The sequence below is a fragment of the Trachurus trachurus genome (assembly GCF_905171665.1).
Source record: "Trachurus trachurus genome assembly, chromosome: 20".
NCBI classification, from domain to species: domain Eukaryota; kingdom Metazoa; phylum Chordata; class Actinopteri; order Carangiformes; family Carangidae; genus Trachurus; species Trachurus trachurus.
The window spans coordinates 18,577,692-18,598,275 of NC_139911.1; the positions used below are offsets into that span (position 1 = coordinate 18,577,692).

Below are 20,584 nucleotides of genomic sequence, written 5' to 3' on the forward strand. Positions count from 1 at the left end.
TAATATGACTCATTTCACCTCCATATGCATTATGGGAGGATAAAAAGCAAAAAGGTAATACGCAACAAGCTTCTTTGCTTCCAGTCAAAGCAAATCTTGCTTTTGCTCAGTAACATATGAAATGCTTTGAGATGTTCAGGCACATGCGAGTTGTGGGATACAAGCCTTAGGGTTCTCAAGAGCAAAGTGACCTCCATAATTCTTAAATTGAAGTTCTGAAAAACCAGGACTCTACCATGAGGGGGCTGCCTGGCAAAACTGAGCAATCAAGGGAGAAGGGTCTTGGTAAGAAAGGTGACTGAGTATTTGATGGCCTGGCTGTGCTCCAGAGATCCTATCTGGTGATGGAGGAAACTTACAAAAGAACAACTATTGCGGCTTTAAAGCGAGAGTGGTCAGACAGAAACCCTTTGACTTGGAGTTTGCAAACAAGCACCTGAAGGTCTCCTAGACATTGATAAATTAGATCATCTGGTCTGATGAAGCAAGACTGAACTGTGTGACCTCAGTTCCAAAGTCAAGTCTGACAGAAACAAGGCACCTGCTGAATGGTGGTAGCGTCTGCAGCAGGGAGAGGGATACTGGGCAAGGGGAAAGCAGAGAGTACAGAGGTATCCTTAATGAAAACTGGGTCCAGCAGAATAGTGTCTTAGAGAAAACTCTGTTAATGTTCTTTAGTCTCCGAGCCAGAGCCCTGACTTGAACTCAATCAAGCATCTCTGGAGAGTTTGGAAAAATGGCTGACGGAGCTTGTGAGGATCTGCAGAGAAGAATGGCAGAAAATCCCCAAATCTCATTGTGTAAAGCTTATGACATCACACCCAAAAGGACTTTAGGCTTTAATCACTACAAAAGGTGCTGCAAGTGAGTTCTAAGTGGGATAGGCTAAGTGATATGTTAGTGTTTCTTATTTAATATAGTCTTAAAAATATTCAAAAATTCTCATTTGACATCATGGGATATGATCACATATATTCCTTTCTATCATAAAGATAGGGGTATGTTAAAATAATTCATTTAATTTATATAGCGCTTTTCAATAACCCAAAGACGCTTACAAAGACACAAAAGAAACAGGGTAGAGACATACAGGGGGAGACGAGGGAGAGACAGTACACAGTGACACATTGATGAAAGTGAAAAAGTGAAAAAGTGAAAAAGGTGAAGGTTTCAAGGTTTTGAAGAATGCACTGAATGCACTTTCCTGTATTTCAATCTCACCCTTACAGAAAAACCACATGAACTTCACATGTGGTTCACATGTGAAAAATTTTGCACATGGGAATCATGTTATTTGCACATGGGAAACCACATGTTTCATGTTCAAATAACATGATTCCCATGTGCAAAATGTTTCACAACCACATGTGAACCACATGTGAAGTTCATGTGGTTTTTCCGTAAGTGCAGTGTTACTATGCTCCCTAGCAGGAGAACAAAATACAAATGAATGAAGGCTACAAACCATGTGACAAACACTCTGAAATTCTGCAACTGCCACTTTTCTAATGTTGAATGAGATTCTTTTTTTTTTTTTCTTTTTTTTAACAAAACATTACCCTTAGGTGAAAAACCTTTATAATTAATTTCTTTAATATGGAATTAAATTGCCTCATGTGTATGTAAATAGAGTGTTTTGTACTTGTGGTATACTGAGCTCGCACACTTTCACTCTCTTTAAATAAAGGATTACTTAGCTGATGTTCCAGTTTTCTGTATCTCTGGCATCTCTTCAGCAACTGAAATCACTATTACTCATATATTAATGGAGCCAAAATTGTTTTACAAAAGGGTTAAAGCAGAAGTAAGTGATATATTTGTGTTAATATAAGTCTTAAATAGTTAAATCTTCCGACAGCAATCACTTACATAGAGTGTTTGGTCTGAAACACGGGTCTGTCAGTCACTCTGCTCTGCTCTGAGCCGAGGAGAAAACATTTATCGTATCCTACAGTTTTTATCCAATGAGGAGAGAGAACGGCATGCAGGGCTGTGTGTGCAGCCAAGGGATGCCGTGAATGTGGCGACGTTATGGTGCGTTCAAGGAAACTCGTATTTTTCCGACCGTGAAGTCGTACCAGTTCGATCTGGTACGAGTTCACCGGTCGGAAGTTACGAGTGGCCGTTATAGTGACTTTCACCGGTAAAACAGGTCGGAAAAACACGAGTGGGTTGCCTGGAACGCTACAAAGTCGTAAGTTGTGACTTGAAGCTGTAATTTACGATTTCAAAAGCCTGCCTGGAACGCAGCATTAGCGAAAACGACCGGACCACTTACTTCTGCTTTAAAGGTGTACAGAAATGGCCGTTTGTCCTGTTTGTCGCGCCGAGTTGTCAAGAGCTGCAACACGAGTTTACCCGAGTAAGGAAAACGAATTTGATTGGTCGTTATCCAGCGGGCAGGATATTCAAAGCTTGGGGCGAGCCCGAGCTCCGTGTGTGTGTGCGTGTCTCAGACATTTGAATGACGGATGACGGATCCAATATCAGTGGCTGATGAATCGTGTACAGGCTGACGTATAGTCCGTGCGCCTGCATTATCCAATGCGAAAAAAAAAAAAACACTTTCATCCCGGATTTACTCAAAAATAGAATTTTGCACAAAGTTTGGCCTACATCGTCTGAAAGATGAGTTATCACATTAAAGCAGAAGTGAGTGATCCGGTCGTTTTCGCTAATGCTGCGTTCCAGGCAGGCTTTTGAAATCGTAAATTACAGCTTCAAGTCACAACTTACGACTTTGTAGCGTTCCAGGCAACCCACTCGTGTTTTTCCGACCTGTTTTACCGGTAAAAGTCACTATAACGGCCACTCGTAACTTCCGACCGGTGAACTCGTACCAGATCGAACTGGTACCACTTCACGGTCGGAAAAATAAGAGTTTCCTTGAACGCACCATAACAGTCCTCGTCGCTACGTCACCACATTCACGGCGTTCCTTGGCTGCACACACAGCCCTGCATGCCGTTCTCTGTCCTCATTGGATAAAAACTGTAGGATACGATAAATGTTTTCTCTTCGGCTCAGAGCAGAGCAGAGGGACTGAGAGACCCGTGTTTCAGTCCAAACACTCTATGTAAGTGATTGCTGTCGGAAGATATAACTATTTAAGACTTATATTAACACAAATATATCACTCACTTCTGCTTTAATTTTATGATCCAGAGTGGGCTCAAATTCAGTTTTCTTTTCTGTACACCTTTAAGCATAACAAGAATAGAAAAGTAATAAGATAACAGGTAGGAAAATAAAAGAATACAGTAGGCCTAGTGGGCTAATATACAAACAGACATAGAAATAATTGTAAGTTCAGAATTACCTAATAAAATAAATCAGGGAAAGAGGCAAATACTACAGTACATGTTCATATTTTTTTTTCATTACCTTGAGCAACCAGTTGTTTAAATATCCAGAAACACATAGTTGCACAAAGCAAATATGGTTGTTGCAATAAAGGCTTACTTGTACTGTCGGTAACTATGATATCTAAAAGGAGTATAGCCTATCAATTTCAGCCTCTGTGACCTAATTGTTCTTTTTGTTGCATGTGTCCCCACCAATTCAAGTGTTCAAAAACTGAGAAGACCGTTAAAGTGAACAGAGCCTAAAACAAGCCTACAGATTCTCAGATTTGACATCATACGACATGTTATATGACATCACAATATATTGCATGCTAACATACTGTAGGTAGGTACAGTAGATACTGCATGCTAACAGGTATGCTAATATGCAGATTTTTTTGCACAACTACATACATCTTGCATGTTTACATTCTTGGATAAATGCACTTACAGTACTGTAGCATGCTAACATTTGTCATTAGTTTTAAGACGCAGGTATTTCAGTCTGGACCACAGTGAACAACTGACGCTATGTCCACAGGCGGGCTGCTAGTGTGGCTAAAAATGGTTGGTAGTGATGCCAGGTAGATGTGATTGTAGTTAATGTTGCAAAGATGTAGCATATACCTTTGCAAACTCTGGTCTGAGACAGAGTAACAACAAATGAGCCAATCGTTAGCATGATGTTAATAGCACACACAGCCCAGAATTACAGACAAACTAGTGTTATTAATGGGGAGATTTTCTAACTGCTACAGCAGCACAACCGTGAGCTCCAAATGTTTCCTCAGCAAAGCCTATAACTGTAACGGCGCCCGCTAATTTTAATCTGACACACACTTTGATCCCGGTGTTCCAGCTGTCGAAGAAATCATCTTTAAAGAGCAGACGGATGGAGGAAGGGGAGGTTCAGACAGAGCCTGGGAACATTAAATGACACTAAACATCTTCCTCTTGTCATGTCAACATCATCACATTTTCCACAGCACTGGGGGGAAAAAACAGTTTAATGTCAGCTGGTGGATCAATGAGAAATCTCAACAACTGGTTGTAGTTTCAGAAAATAACACTAAAAAGCAATATCCCCTCTTAAATGACAGTCTGCTTTTCAAGAGTTTCTCAAACATTAATAACACCTCATGAGGAATAAGTTCTGTATCTTAGATCCCAAAAGGTTTGACAACTTTTTAACATAACTGATTAATAATCTAAATGGCTGGGACACATTCACACTGTGTTTTTAATTTGCCTATTTTCTGTGGCCACCGGAGAAAAGCATTAATTCTCACATTTGAGAAGAATTATGAATATTTGCCGTTTTTGTTTCATAAAAACAAAACCATTCATCACAGTGGCCAATTAACAGCTCATTGGTCCCAACTAGCAACCAACCAACTCATGACAGTGGAGTGAACACTTATTTTCCATTAGCCTGATTGAAGCAGGGTTGTGTTTATTTGTGTTGCACTTTCGACATCAAAGCAGTTTGATGTGATACATCTAAGACATAAAACGCACACTTGGAGACATAAATGTAACACAAGGCAATATAAAAAGACAAGTAAACAAGGTTGGAAAAAAAATGTAAACGTGTGGATAAATCAGACAAATTACAATGCAAAGGGTAAAACGATAAAGTTGTTATAAATAAAACACTTTTTTGCTCTTATTCTTTATGACTCCTAAGATTGATTGTGCTGGGCTGAACCACTATTTATTTTAATTATGTAAAGTAAAGTAAACCAGTAAAACACTTACTGGTGTTGGGATGAGAGCTTTTTCATCAATGTGGCATTGTTTCTATGCATTATTTTCTTCCATTTCAAACAAGACAGCTGTAAATACACACTGTCTTCTTTGAGTGATGGCGATCATATGTCACCCTGCCTGAGTCAATCTAGTCCCTCAATCATCCTGTACACGTCAATGTCAGAGAATAATAGGTGACTGCATCCAAATAGTAGTCTGTGTTTTTAAACTCCAAGAACATAACAATGATTTGCATCACTCTCCAGGCGTCAGCTGTGCGTGTCTGTGTGTGTGCGCGTGCTGAGTGTGTGGCATATTGTGCCCAACAGATGGACAGACACAGAGTGATCCTCAGTTCTTCCCTGATTTTATCGCGGGGGACAAAAACACCTTTGAAGGCATCTGCTCGGTGCATCACTTGAGTTTTGAGTGTGATTATCAGAGTCACCAGACTGTGTATAGGCTGCGGGGAAACTTAATAGTGCACATAAGTTGCAGCCTCCTATCAGATGGGGAGGTTTAGAGTGGATAAATAGTGAATTTATAATCAGTCATGATTGCCAGATTCATGGATTTAACACAGATGCAGCCACCAGTAGAAGATGAACTCATACATGTGTGGCTTTATGTATATAAAAGTATACTATAGCACAATCTTTCATAGGCAAATCCATTTTCTGCAGTTAAGTATGTCTTTATCTTCCTTTCACAGAGTGCTGCGATCATAGGCAGGAATTTTGAATTAGTCTAAAAAAGAAGGGAACACTCAGAGCCAGCAGGGTCAGCTCACACGAGCTCAGTTTATATGCTAATGTGCCACGACCTCTTTTCAATACAATGCAATGGCAGGGGGAGTTTCAATCCAACACTGAACCTGGCAATTTGAAAGATAATCTGAGGGTCTCAATGTGACTGTGTCAAACACAGTGAGTCTGCAGTGTTGACTACAGAATAAAAGGTAATCTGCCTTTTCATTGTCATAATGTCAATGAGATAATGACCACCTAAAAACAAACCCAAAAAAAAGTATCTCGTAACTTTATCTCTGTCATAGAATACAATAAGATTTTACTGCCCTAATTTCAGTAACCTGGATGAGACCTTAAAGGTACAATATCATTTAAAGTGAGACTCCATGTCTTCCTTGATTATAAAAAAAAATGCTCCAATTTCTATATTAATACTGTGAAAGTATCAAAGTGCTCAGTCCACAGAGAAATCTACACAAGAAACTGAGCCTTAAAAAGAGCCAACATGGCTTCTGAAACTTTGTGATGTCATAACAAGAAGGTTTCTCTCAGAGTTCCTCATGTTTTCCTAAACTGTACTATCACGCCAAGAGTCCAGGCCATATCAACCTTCACATTGTCAGACATTAGGTAACCTCTATTATAAGTGTGTATAAATGGAGCCACTGCTATAATCCATACATAGTGCACACAGAGTCTTCTATATAAACGGGTTCAGAGAAAGGACAGACATTGTTTAAATCTAGTTGTTGTCAAGGATAAGCCAAGCAGGGGGAAAGAAAAGATACACATTAGGGGTGTCACGATTCTCCAAATCCTCGATTCGATTTGATTTTCGATTTTAGGGTCACGATTCGATTCGATTCTCGATTTTTTTTCTATTTCTTACAGCACAGAAGCCTTTGCTATTTTCAGACTAGTCTAGTCTACGATCATTGGTTTTCATCAAATTTTGTACAGTAAATCTTATTTCAAAAGATGGGATACATATAAGTGATGCAATTTCCATAATGTATCACATTAGGCACTAATGGTCACATTTAAATAATTTCTTTACAATACAAAGGTAACATGCCCCCAAAAATCATGATCCAGGGGCCAAAATTGCCCCCAAGGTTTTGAAACAAATATATTTATATCTGTACATTATCATAGTTTTATTTTCATTAATTTACCTTCGTGTCTCATTATTCTCCTGATGTCGGCTTAATGTAATGTAAAGGAGATTGAGCTGATACGGAGAGTCATGTGACAGCGGGGCAGAGCTGCAGCTGCTGTGCTGCCATGGACCTGATGATCAGGTCCTGATCAGACTGGCGGTGGCCCACAGTCAATCAGTCCCGGATCCTCCACCGCCACAGATCCCCCGAAAGCCCCCGCAAATAATACATCGACAAAGTGGCAAGTTGCACCTTTTCGTCGGCTTATTATTTGCGGGTTGTTTTTTTTTTTTTTTTTTTTAATCTTATAACGTCCCTGCAACATGCGGCTCTCAGTGCTGATCGGTGTTGTGCAGTCAGAGCTGTGTCTCCCTCCTGTTTCCCAGGTAGGAGGGGGACAGTAGCCCACCAGGGCTGGGTGATAAAACGCTATAAATTGTGAAATAACTTTTCTTTGATAGAAATATGAGACGTGGTCGATAGTTTTAATTCATCCATGTTTTGGCAAATAGCCAATGATATTGAGAGTTGCGCCGTGCCGTACCAATCATGTGGCTGGAATAGAGCCGGTCAACATGTGCATTTGTTTGGGTTGCTTCAGACGTGCACATCAGCTGACACCGCCGGTAAAAAAAAAAAAAAAAAGAGAGAGAGAGAGAGAGAGAGAGAGAGAGAGAGAGAGAGAGAGAGAGAGGGAGAGAGAATGAGTGTTGTCTCGAAATAAAAAGTAGCCTATAAAAAATAAAAAATCGAAATCGTGACACCCCTAATACACATAGGCGAGAACATGACAATACAGTCATACAATTTTGGTGACCAATAACATCTTCAGATATGAATATTTTGGATAAAGTTTAACCTTACATTGAAATAAATGTGGGATTATGTACCCATATTAAAACAATATATTTTCAGAGCATGGTGTATCAGCAGTCTGATTCACATGCTGACTGTGAACTGCTCATCATTTTCTTCTTGGTGCCAAGCTTACAATATAAGACATCTGGACTCCTGGTCTTTGTGTTTTCTCCAGCTCACCCAAGAATTTCAATCACACAAAGCAGTCCCTGCTTTCGGCCATGCCCCAAGGCCACATGGAGCCACCATTCAGCCGGTGCATGATTCAGTGTTTTACCTGAAATCTGCTAGGTTTTTATCCTGCCATTCAGAAAACAGTCAGCCAATCAGAGGAGAGGCTCTGACCCACTCTTCTGATTGGCTCACTAACCTGTTGTCACCAGAGTGGAGAAGAGAGGAGAAGTAAAACTACATTGAGATGGTTTTTTGCTGCTTGCACAAATACAGTTTATACTTTTATGGATAACAATACGTCACATGAAATATACGAAAAGCATAATAGATTTTTTTAAGTAGCTGACATAAATCCTACAGAGGCCCAAGAGTGAAAGAGTGAAGTAGTTACCTTGATTGAGTTTTGGGTTTGAAGTGACCTACAGGGAGTTTGAAATTAAAAATACAATGGATAGGCCTATTTTATGAGCTGATTTTAGACTCTTGAACATATTTAACTTTTATAACATAAATGGGAAATAAGGCATTAAACAAAAAAGGCTTTATTTCTCCCCCAGACTTTTATTGCTGACAGTGTGCAGAAGACCTTGACCCAAACGGCCATTAGAAACTCATGGTAGGAGGCAGTATTTATTAAAAAAAAAGATCATAACCAAACAATAAACCGAGTGGACGATGGTGCATTTGGGGGATATTGGACTTAATATGTTCAAAATTCACTCTAAAGACCTGTCCATGGGTACGGAAATGAGAATAGGTGGGATGCCGTAGGGTCCAATCAACAGACAAAATTACATATTTTCATCTTTAATATCCCAAGTATGGCCCAAATTAGAATATGAATCTAAACTGGGTTACTAGAGAGTAAATATTCTCATAGATGTTCAACACAGTGTTGATTGCCGCTGGAGTTGCCAAGTTTTTCCAGTTGCCCACAAGGGCGATGTAACCCAGTAGCTCAAGCGCTGCTTTCATGGAGTAATCTCTGTGAGTGTTTGCATTTAGCTGCGCCAAATGACTGTAGTGTGCTTTTCTCCCACAGTCTCAGTTAGCTGTCACCTTGTCAGTCAGCCTGTCATCCCTCAGTCTGACGAATCCACAGTTGCCAATAGTGAACATCTGACCCAGTTGTATTGATTTACCGAACAGTGCAACCTCTTAATAACACGGAGCTATCAGTTACAGCAGATGCAGATTTGTCAGAGAGGGAAACGGAGATCCTGTATATGTGTATGTGTGTGTGTGTGTGTGTGTGTGTGTGTGTGTGTGTGTGTGTGTGTGTGTGTGTGTGTGTGTGTGTGTGTGTGTGTGTGTGTGTGTGTGTGTGTGTGTGTGTGTGTGTGAGTGTGTGTGTGTGTGAGAGAGAGAGAGAACAAAGTGTTTGTCAGGAGCAGTTAGAAAGTGGTTGGCCTGTCTGGCAGGGGAACATCCATCAACCAACTCTCCTAACTGAGTGGAAACAACACGCTATCTCATAACTCCTCACATGAGCTGTGCTGCTACAGCAAGCAGCTCAGAGTGGGTGTGTGTGTGTGTGTGGGGGGGGGGGGGGGTGTTTTTGTTCCCAAAATGTTTGTCCTTGAAGCGTACAGTAAAATAAGTTATTCTGAATGACTGCTTGAGTTAGCATTTGAATGGGAAAATCCTCCCTACAGCAAAGCACTGTTACAAAACATTAGTGGTGTACCTTTCACTCCTGGGCTCATTTATACTGCAAAATAATCCACTTTTGTTTGTAATTAAGCCCTGAAAGTCTTATTTTCTTAAGTATAAAGATATGATTGTTGTTGTTTTGCTTTGTTGTTTTTTTCATGTTGTAAGAGCTAAAATATTCTTAAAACAAGCATATTTTATTTTGAAATAGAAAGCTTCCATCTTTCTATATTTAGAACTACATCACAGGCACAACTGTCTTGATAAAATAGTGTAAATTCATCTTGTATGAACAAGTGAGTGGAGTGATTTACAATAGCTACCGTAGAGGTTTTGATAATTCTGCACTTTTTTAGGTATACAAAAATAAATCAGTGGTAAGAATAAAGTTGTGATATCAATGCTGGAGAAATGCCACACTCACTATAATTTCATTCTTCTTCAGAGTCAGAGAGAGTAACTTCTCCACAGACAGCAGGCTGAATAGAAAGCATTAGTGCAGTTCAGAAGAGAAAGCCACAGCCTGCATCTGAGGAGATCGTCATCAGCAGGGTGTGAAATACATTGCCATTTTCAGTGGTTATCTATGATTTGAATAGCCGACTATGGTGAACCACAGTATGTCAGACTGACTATTGTTCCGTTCATGGGAGCATACGTTTTTTTTTTTTTTCTCAGAAGAACTCAATAGCCACACATTGTCAGATGTTGTCATAGGAACCCATCTGGCTCCTATGACAACATCTGACCTCACACACATGAACAGTGACAGAAACAGTGGTGTACGGTAAAGAAGAAAATGTCAGCAGAAGTCAAATTCATCTCTTTGGAAACTAACAGATGCATCTAATTCTAGACCACAAAAAATAATTATGAGTTATGAAAGCTGCATTCTTGTACTTTGTGTATTTTGTTTTAGACAGGGCCAGGTAAACTGTTTTCCATGTTTTAGGCTAGGCTACACCAGAGCAATTATATCAATCGCTCTGGGCTACACTAACTGGTAGCTTCACATTTCATCTACATAAGGTAATAACAAATAAATATCTTGTAACATGAGGCAGTATTTTTTATCAACTCTCAAAAATAATGAGATTAGGTGTGTTTGCTTGAGATTTCCCTTCACTACAGCTAAGGGGCCAAGCCCAAACTGTACAATGTAAGTACACAAAGAATAAGTGTTGAAGGAAATGCTGGAGTACATTCCAATAATTAGCCAATTCCAGGCTTTTTTATTTTTCTCTCAATAAATTCTAATTAAAACATTCAGAACTTTAAAACTGCAATGTTTTTAAGGAATTTGTTGTATTTTTTGTTAGGCAAACATTAAAATACACAATGTCACAAGAGTATTTCAGGGTGAACTTTTCTATTAAATCGGAGTACAAAAAATAATATTTGGCTTGAATTCAGGGATTCAATTAACAGTCCATCCCAAATACGAAAACCCCAAGACAGAGTAGAGTGAACTGTCTTTGCACAAACAAACCACTGTCCTTGAGGAATGATTCAACTGCAGCATCCTGAAGCTCATCTCAGCTGCTCAAGACACCTAATTAATCTGCAGCAACTTCCTGAAGTGGATTTTTATGCAGGCAGTGCATATTTTAATATCCCAAAAGGCCCTAAAATACCACATATCCTCTAAAAACACTGCTCTTTAATGGGCAGTCTGTTGGAGACCTGAGAGTTGCGGCCAGGATCCTGCTTGTCTCGAGCCTCGGTGCGGAACCGTAGTTCTGCTTGAGCACACAGAGCTGACGCAGGGAGGGGATAGATTAGTGCGAGGTACAAGCTGGAGACACCACCTGCCCGGTCTACACTTTCCGCCTGACTCCCGCTGGCCCGCCTTGTTTGGAAGTGGCACATTAAACAGCTCAAGCTCATCCAAGTCCATAACAAACGCCCCGGGAACAGGAACAGGTCACAGCCGGGAGGTGACAAGGCGTTTTAGGCCTTGCTGCTTTGACACCTGCTACTGTACTAAAGGTCTTTGCCTGTGGTATTTTTGCTCTGACACCTGTCTACATCTCTCAGGATTACAGTGAAGAACACAACCATCAATTCCTGTTTCTGCTTTCTCACCATGCCCAGATATCTTAGGTAGCATTACATCCAATCACGTGTGTCAGGAAATCATAAACAAGGGTGCAGTGATTGGCTTTGTCACTGAATTACAGTGGACACACACTGCCAGTTGTATTGACTGATCTGGCTCTGGCAGCGCATAAAAACCACACCAAGGACTTTTAAACAGATGACCTATTGATTAACCCCTTCATGTAATTCTGTAAATAAACAGAAAGCCTGAAGGTCACCGTGAGATGAAAACTCAGATGCTTTTAAACGAACAGAGGGAACTGCACGAGACCACAATGTGTGAACAAAGGAGAGAAGCACTAAGTGAGGCAGACAGATGGGGACTGCGTTTATGAAGCAAGCAATGTCGCGCAAGCTGACTTCAATGAGGTTTACTGACCTTCACTAAATGTGGCCGTTACAGCAAGAGTGCCCATGTGGAAGTTAACTGTGACATTACTATGGGTGACACTGCAAATATCGCACGAGAGCGTAGACCACACAGAAGGAGAGGCACACACACACAGACAAACCACCCACCCAACCAACACACATTATTCTTTGCATTGTTCGTGGTGAGATTGATAATGAAAGCTAATGGGCATGTCGGTGCATAATAATAGCCGTGTAAACAGAGCAGTGTGTGATGTGCGATGTTGTGGCCCCTCCCCTCTCCCACCCTCCTGCCGATCGTGCGCCGCGTACCTGGTGTCAACAGGATGACGGAGGTGACGATCAGCGAGCAAATGACCAGAATGACAAGAAGGGCGATCGCTATTCCCTTCCAGTTCCTCTGCGGAGGGTTACTGCCCACCAGCTCCTACGGAGAGACAGAGAGGAGGAGAGAAAAGGCATGGTCAGAAACAGTAAAAAGACTATCGTGGGAGGGAATCAGAGCATAATTTGTGAAGAAAAAATGAGGTCAAAAAGACAGAAAAATTGAATAGAACAATATGTGGGATGTGATAAAGAAGAAAAAAAAAGAAATCACAGGAAGTATAAATGGCAAACTCATGAGAAGAAAAAGATGGGGGGTGTCAGTCAAGGACAAACGTGAGTCAGAGTCGCAGCCTCTCGGCTCTCAAGGAGACATGCCAGCAGCAGCAGCAGGAGAAGGAGGGGGAGAATACTTAATGAGCCGAGCATAGGCGGCCATCATCCGCAAACGAATGTGACAGATAAAAATGGAGCCCGCGACACGTTGGTGAATTGCACACTTGACAACGAAGCAGGGAGAAGCTGCGAGGTTGGGAGAACTAGTCTGAGTTATAGGAGTTAAGAGCAACCTTGAAGCTTTTTTTGTGTCCAACAACAACAAATAAAGTTATTGCATTTGCAGTTAAGGTGTGTTTTCAAGAATTAGTATGGCTCCAGACAAAGTAATTACTGCAAGATATAGCTAAGAGGAGAACAATAGGAAAACAGCTTCATGCCCACATCAAATAACAGAATATAGCTTGGCTACATCTGACACATGATGTGCAGCAGGTGGTAGGTTCAGCCCAAAAAAGTAAATAAAGAAAAATAAATAAATGAGCACACGGTTTCCCCACAGTGTTATTGTAACAAGCCCAGTCAGCAGCTACAGATGACTGGGTGTCCCTAAAACTTCCAGTTTTTCCTTAATTTACAGCTATTTGACAGCAGTACAATTCTTCGTAAATCTTCATTTTTATTGAAATTATATACAACAATAAAGTTTAATTTTTTCAGCAGTTTCACAAACAAATTATTCAACAAAGTGAATTGCAACTAGAAAGCTAACTAACGCTAGCCTGCACACCATTAAAGGGATAGTTCACCCTAGAATGATATTTCGCTCATTATCTACTCACCCTCATGTTGACTAAGGGCTGGAAGAAGTTTCGGAGCCCACCGTCCCTTCTCTGAGTTACAGGGGGTCTTAGCGTAGCAGTGCATTTCAATGCCATGGTAGCAAAGGGACACCAGAGCTCTTCGTAAAAAAAACACACACAAAAAAACATCCAAATACCTCCATGAGGTTGTTGTCCGGTCTTCCGCTGCCAGCGCGCATGCGCAAGAGCACATGAGAGCACTGAGACCGACTCGAGTCTCAGTGCGAACATTGCGCATGCGCGCTGGCAGCGGAAGACCGGACAACAACACTGGGAGCTAATGCTACAAACATGCTTGGAATGTGGACTTATTTAATTTTTTTCGGGACAATTCCGCAATTTGGGGCTTCAGCATAAGACGGACATTACATACGAGCATCATGGAGGTATTTGGATGTTTTTTTGTGTGTGTTTTTTTTTACGAAGAGCTCTGGTGTCCCTTTGCTACCATGGCATTGAAATGCACTGCTACGCTAAGACCCCCTGTAACTCAGAGAAGGGACGGTGGGCTCCGAAACTTCTTCCAGCCCTTAGTCAACATGAGGGTGAGTAGATAATGAGCGAAATATCATTCTAGGGTGAACTATCCCTTTAAGCCCTTAACACAAGTCATTAGTTAGCAAACAACTGTTAGCGAACTATTTATGCTTTAAAAATCTTGCTAACCTAGATTAGTACTCATGAGTTGTTTTTCTAGTCACCTGACAAGTGTTAGACCAGTTCACTCATCTTTCAGCTCTTCAGCTGCTTTAGCCTCATGGTCCATGAAGTCCTGGGGAAAATATTCTGGACTTTAGCTCTCAAACGTGAAACTCTTTGCTAGCTATTGCTAATTTGTTTACATGTCAATTTAGCTGACACTTTTCTGTCTACTAATCAAGTCGTTTTTAGGAGCACCTGTGCACCTGCATGCAATTATCCAATCAGCCAATCACGTGGCAGCAGTGGAATGTATTAAAAACATGCAGGTTCAGAGCCTCATACAGGCTATATTCTGTCCGCACTTTGGTGACTGCACTGAGTAACAGATAGCTAAACACTTGGTGTGGCGTTAAAAAGGTGAAAAGATGACCCAGACGTGGAAGTAAAATGAAGCTTTACTGTTTGTCTTGTCAGTTGCTTTACAAGCCCAACACTCTTTCTTGTGAAACTGAAATTATAGCTAGATACAGAAAAAGGGTAAATTGCACTGTTAACGTGCTATAGAGCTACGTGCTACATACAATGAAATAAGATTGTTATCATTAGTTAAAATATATGAAATAAGCAATCAATATGCACAAACTATGAAGTATATATAATATCAAACTCACAAACAAAGCTTCTCCAGGGCTCAATGGCGGTGGATAAACCCAATTAAAGGTGATGCTGCTCTGGAGCACATTTCTATTCATAACATTATCCAAGATGGCCGATCTGACCTGTGCCCTGAATTACAAAATAAAAGAGCACTTTTCAAAATAAAGCTAGGAGCTGCTGAGCCACACCTACTATAACAGGAGCAAATGAGATCTTGACTGTGGCGTAAGACTGGATCCAGTATTTCTGAAACAGCTGATCTCCAGGGACTTAGAACAGAGTGAAAAACAAAACTTAAATAAAAACCTCCAGGGAGCAGCAGCTCTGCAGGTAGAACACCTTGTTGCTGACCACATGCTTTCGTAATTGCCACAATTCTTCTAATAGACCAGAGCGGCATCTGAGAATGACTGATGCATTCTGGGTAATTTAGGGGCAGCGCCCGGCATCCCTCCATTGAAAAGTTCAGCCTAACTGGCTTGATAAACTAACTAACAAAAAAGTTGGCTATTAACAGGCTATTTACAGACAACACTTAGCCAAAACCTCCCCGGTGATTCCCCAAATACGTGTAGATGTCTGGGTCAGACATTTCTGGCCACTTTGTGGGGTCATTGATCACTGTGGGAGGCTAAATGAGCATACCGGTAGATTCATTCATTGTAATTTTTCAAGATAGCGTGAACGGTGGGTTTCAAAGAGGGTGTCAAAATAATTATGAGACATAGTGCTACAAAAGAAACAAAAAATAAAACATTAAGATTGATTGTTAGTTAGTCTACGCTCCATCAAAACACAAAAAGCCACTGAGTGCAATGTAAAAATGCCGGTAGCTGCCCCTAAATTACCCAGAATGCATCGGCCATTCTCATTTGCATAAAAAAGCTGCTCTGGTCTATGACGACACACCATGTAGCAAAGCAAATGGAATCTCAAACTGCTTCCATAAACATGACAGTGCATGGGTTCACAATATAGGCCTATCCTTTCCTCCCCGGTATAGGCTACCTAGATCTGAATCCAACTGAACACCTTTGGGATTTAGCGTAATGGGAGATTCACAGAATGAATGGGCAGCTATCTGCAGAAGTGATGCAAAACAACCATTTCAATATGGACCAGAATCTGTAATAAATGTTTCCAACATACTGTGGAATCCATGCTACGAAGAACTGAGGCCCTGAGAGGGAGGCTCTGCTCAAGACTCATATAGTGTTATAAATTGCTCGATGAGTGTAGACACCTGTATTGGATCTCACAACTCTTATATAGTCTGTGTCAGTCTAAGCACAATGGTGACACTATTGAGGAACCCAGTGGGGAAAAAAAGGTGTGTGGCTCAATAAACTGGCTGTCTTTGAGGACAAAGCATCCCTGAATGTTTCCCACCTCAGCTCTCACTGTTCTGGCTTGCACATGGATAAACCAGTGCCAACACCACAATCAAGAGGGACACTGCAGAAAGGGTCCAAAGCCCAAACTGTTAGAGGAGGATTAATAAGTTCTTAATTAGTTTATGGAGGATAAAAAGGAGCGAGGCAGAGCATGTGCTTCGGGGACCTGTGGCTGGGGCGTTAATGAATACATGCTAAGGCTTTAATGAAGCTGAATGGCTGAGCTATGAAGCAAACCTTTCTGTGACCTCGCTTCCACCTTAATTGAAAAGAGCCCAAGACATCATTAGCCCCCAGATAAGAGTAATCAGGGCTATTTACTAGACTGTCCATTACCCACATTCATTAAAACAGGAACCAGTTAGTTAGCTGTATGTTCATATTGTCGAGCTGCGACAACAACGAGGAAGAACACGACTCATTCACGTGTTGTTTTTAATGTCCTTTCAATTTGTGGGCTCAGGAGTGCATAATGATTTACCAGATTTCTAATAACTGGATGCTAAAATGCTCCATGGGAGCCTCAGTTGACCTCTCCCTTTAATGTATGACTCTGACTTCTTATTAAAACACCAGATATTTTCCAAACAGTTGCTCAATATACATTCAATTAGGAGAGTTTTGAGACCACCCAAGCTGAAAGCTGGAAGTGATAATTGCTAAATCACCAAACATTTTCATTGCAGAAAACTAAATGGGCATTTACTTCCAGGGCCATGCAACCAGAAAAAAAAGAAAAAAGAAAACTCCAACTTTACTTCTGTTTATCATCTATTTGAAATAAGATCCAGACAATAAACCAGAAATACTTAAAGTGACTACGAGGACTTCCAAAAAGCTGGAGTGTTTTCACACTACATTTCCCATGAGCCTCTGCATGCATGGTGAAATTCTTGGACTGGCGCAAGACGGACGAAAGCGAAAGCATTTGCCAAGAATGTTTTCATCAATCATTAATATGAGACTCTTTTATAACCAAAAGCAAACTTCTTGGGGTATCTTTAATGTCCACTTGTAAAGACAGCCACTAACACACTGTACAATACAGTACAACCTTGGACAAAATAGACTGAGGCTGAATGACCAAAAACAAACATAACTGTTGATTACAATTCAGCCAGACTATAACTTTCTTACAGGTGCAAAATCAAATGGAGGAGCTGAGGCTGTCATATAACAGGTCAAAAATGAACATATCTACAACAGATCAATGGAGAGATCCACTGATCAACGTGGGTGATGAACTGACAGTCTGCAATGTGATTTGTTTTCTCCATTTCTGGGGTGAGGCATCACTATTTTCTTTTCTTTCTTTTTTTTAAATGAGTTTTTTATGAGAGTGGCATGAGAACGACGACTGATTGTTGTTGGTGATGCACTGTGAGCTTCACAGTATGGAGGATGATGCCAAAAATTGGAGAAAAAGTGCTCTATAGAGAGCGGCGATGCTCAATCTGTGTAAAGCGCAATAAAAAGAGAAGACAGACATCCTCATGCAGCGCTGAGCAATGACTGTTTATGATGTCTTCTATGCAAATGGCCTTGCATTGTAGATAACGCAATCTGAAGCTGGGCATGATTCCATCACACCGTCTTAAATTCAACAATCATATCCGTGTATATGTGTGTGTGTGTATGTGTGCATTTTCAGAAACACAGGCTGTACAGCAACCTAAACTAAAGACAACCTGCTTCAACATAACACACTGTGCACAAAAGCGATTTTGGTAACAGTTAAGGTCTTGTCTTAAACGTCCATGCAATTTTGTTCCATTATCTGTTATACAAGAATCGACGCAGGCGCTCAGTGAGGCATCAAATCATGTAGTGTAACTCAGACCAACAACTCATTTCCAGGTGGAAAATTTATCTTCGAATTCACTCAACCTTTTCTGAGCGCCGCCGGGGGTGGTGGTGGTGGTGGTGGGGGGGTACTTTTTAGCAAAAATTAGTGACCTTTCTACTTTTCCAGACAACAGATACAAGACAAGTGCGTGCTCTGGGCTCTCACCTGTCTGTCTGGAGGAAATAGGTAGTAGGAAAGTTCGGCGGACTGTCCAATCATAGTAAACACTCAACCTCTGCGAGAGCGAGCCCACAGACAGACACAACAAATAGTGGACAGGAGCTGGAGCTGAAATTGCTTCTCTTATTTCCTCTCCACATTCTGCTGCAGTAATATCCGGTACGCTGAAAGCTCCATCGCGCCGTCACAATGACTAAAGATTCAATGTCAAAGATCATTTCCATATAGATCAACATCTCTGTGGGAACATATTGACACTTGGAAACTCTCCAAAGACATTAAAAAAAAAATCTGAGCAGAACTCTTGAGAAGGATCCATACCTTCCTTCCTGCATGGGGGTTTAGCATGAACATGAACACACTGGCCATTTTAACCAAGGACAGAAACCACCACCAGGGATTCATGTGGCTTCTTTGCTGTTGCTTGGATAGAATGATCACTTATCCAGCCTGGGTAAAGAGTGCAGCTACAGGCTGAAAACCTTGCATAACCTTCCCAATCGTGCTTCTGTGATCTGTAATTACAACAATGATTGGACTAATTAGCTGGACCTCATGCACTGAAGTAGATGACAGGGTGATTACGAGGGACAATGGCGGAAGAGAGACGAGGTGTGAAACAAAATATGAGGAGGCAGACATCAGAGTTTTGCGGGAACAGTAAATAAATAACACAAAAGGCCGGAGAGAGAGAGAGAGAATTCACTGACAGAGCAGCTTGAAGCGTAACCAAAACATGACAGAAAGAGAAAAAAAAAGAAAAAGAGAACGGGACAGTGTGGATGGAGCCAGGCCCGAATAAATCCAATAAAAAACAAGATCCCGGTGTTTTCCAGCTCTTAGTTGCTGTCATGTTTAAATCTGCAGAGCAAGCAGACGCATCATCAGTGTTGACTCGGCCCTGAGAGTGTAAATCTTGACACTGTGCCAATGTTTCCCCTCAAAGTACACAAGTACAAAAGTCACAAAGAGCACGAGAACTCCTCGATCGACAGAGCGCCGGGGCTGTTCCTCCTTTGGTGTTGCACCCTGGTGTTGAAAGCAGAGCTCAGAGGCAGCAGGTCTGACAAGGTTGAGAATCCATGAGTTATTATTGATGTTGAAGTTCTGTCCACATTTCAGCAGCAGCAGAGCAGGAAGGTTTAAAAAAAAAAAAATCCTGCACCTCTTCTTCAACTCAGATTCATACAAACACTTGTCTGTTCTGGTCGCCACTCATTACTGATTAATTACAGCCATGTCCTTCTCACTGACATGTTAAAAAATACAGCCACCTGCATCTAAACAATGATTTAAAAAAAAAAAGTCTTCACATCTCTTCATATCATAACACCAGGATAAAAGAAAAAATATCCTCCCTCAAGCGTTTCAACCACACACACACACCAGTATCAGTGTGTGTAGTATTTTTCCCAGCTGTTTTTACACGTGCTACTGCTGATTAACCTACGACTACGTTATAAAAAAAACCCAGAAAATAATTATGGCTTTCCCTGAAGATGAAAACATGGACTAAAAGTTTACAGATTCAATTATTTTTTTCTGAAAATATTGGACAATAATTAAGAATATATACTGTATATGTGTACTTTCTGGTTCCCATGCTTCTTGTCTGTAAGTGTAGCAAATTTCAGGTTGAGTAGGACAAATATCCAACTGTAGAGCTGCATGAATTTTAAAACCCATCTAAAATGTATCAGAACCTCTTTGGATAAATCTTAGGTGCTGAGAGGATGCTTTACAATCATTTACATCCTCTTCTTTCACTTTAAGTTGGAGGTATATTTACCTCCATTTTACGTAACCAGAGTGACTCAGCGCTGAGCCCCGAGTGCTGCTAAAACGCATTTGACCTACACTCAGTACTGTGCCTGAAAGCATCAGTACACCCAAACAGACTGTAGCTGCTGCTCTGTTAATGCACTGCTTGAGCAATGAGCCACGTGTAGACATATGCAACAGTGATGTCATGTTGCACTGTTGCATCACGCCACAGAGTACACCCCCAACAACCCTGCAGCTCCACAGGAGGTAACCATCAACACAACTTAGAGGAGTGTTAAATTACTCCTCTAGATCCTGCTCCTGATCTGGATATGTTACCGTTCAGAAACCCCGCTGCTTTCCTCACACATGCGGCTTCTACTATATCAACTCCTAATTCTCACAGCTCATTCTACACAGCATTCAGAGCGTGAAGGGTGGAACAGCCGTGCAGCCTTCTGATATGATATTTTGTGTGT

At 41.0% G+C, this 20,584-nt stretch overlaps 1 protein-coding gene across 1 annotated transcript in view; it reads right to left on the reverse strand.

Annotated features, from left to right (window-relative positions):
* dpp6a (dipeptidyl-peptidase 6a) overlaps nucleotides 1-20,584 on the reverse strand; it is a gene marked incomplete at its 5' end in the record, with an annotated part of 165,447 nt that overhangs the window by 52,805 nt on the left and 92,058 nt on the right. The window contains one exon of the mRNA XM_083995365.1: nucleotides 12,472-12,586. Within this exon, the coding sequence (XP_083851491.1) occupies nucleotides 12,472-12,586 (115 nt within the window). The remainder of the gene's footprint in view (nucleotides 1-12,471; nucleotides 12,587-20,584) is intronic.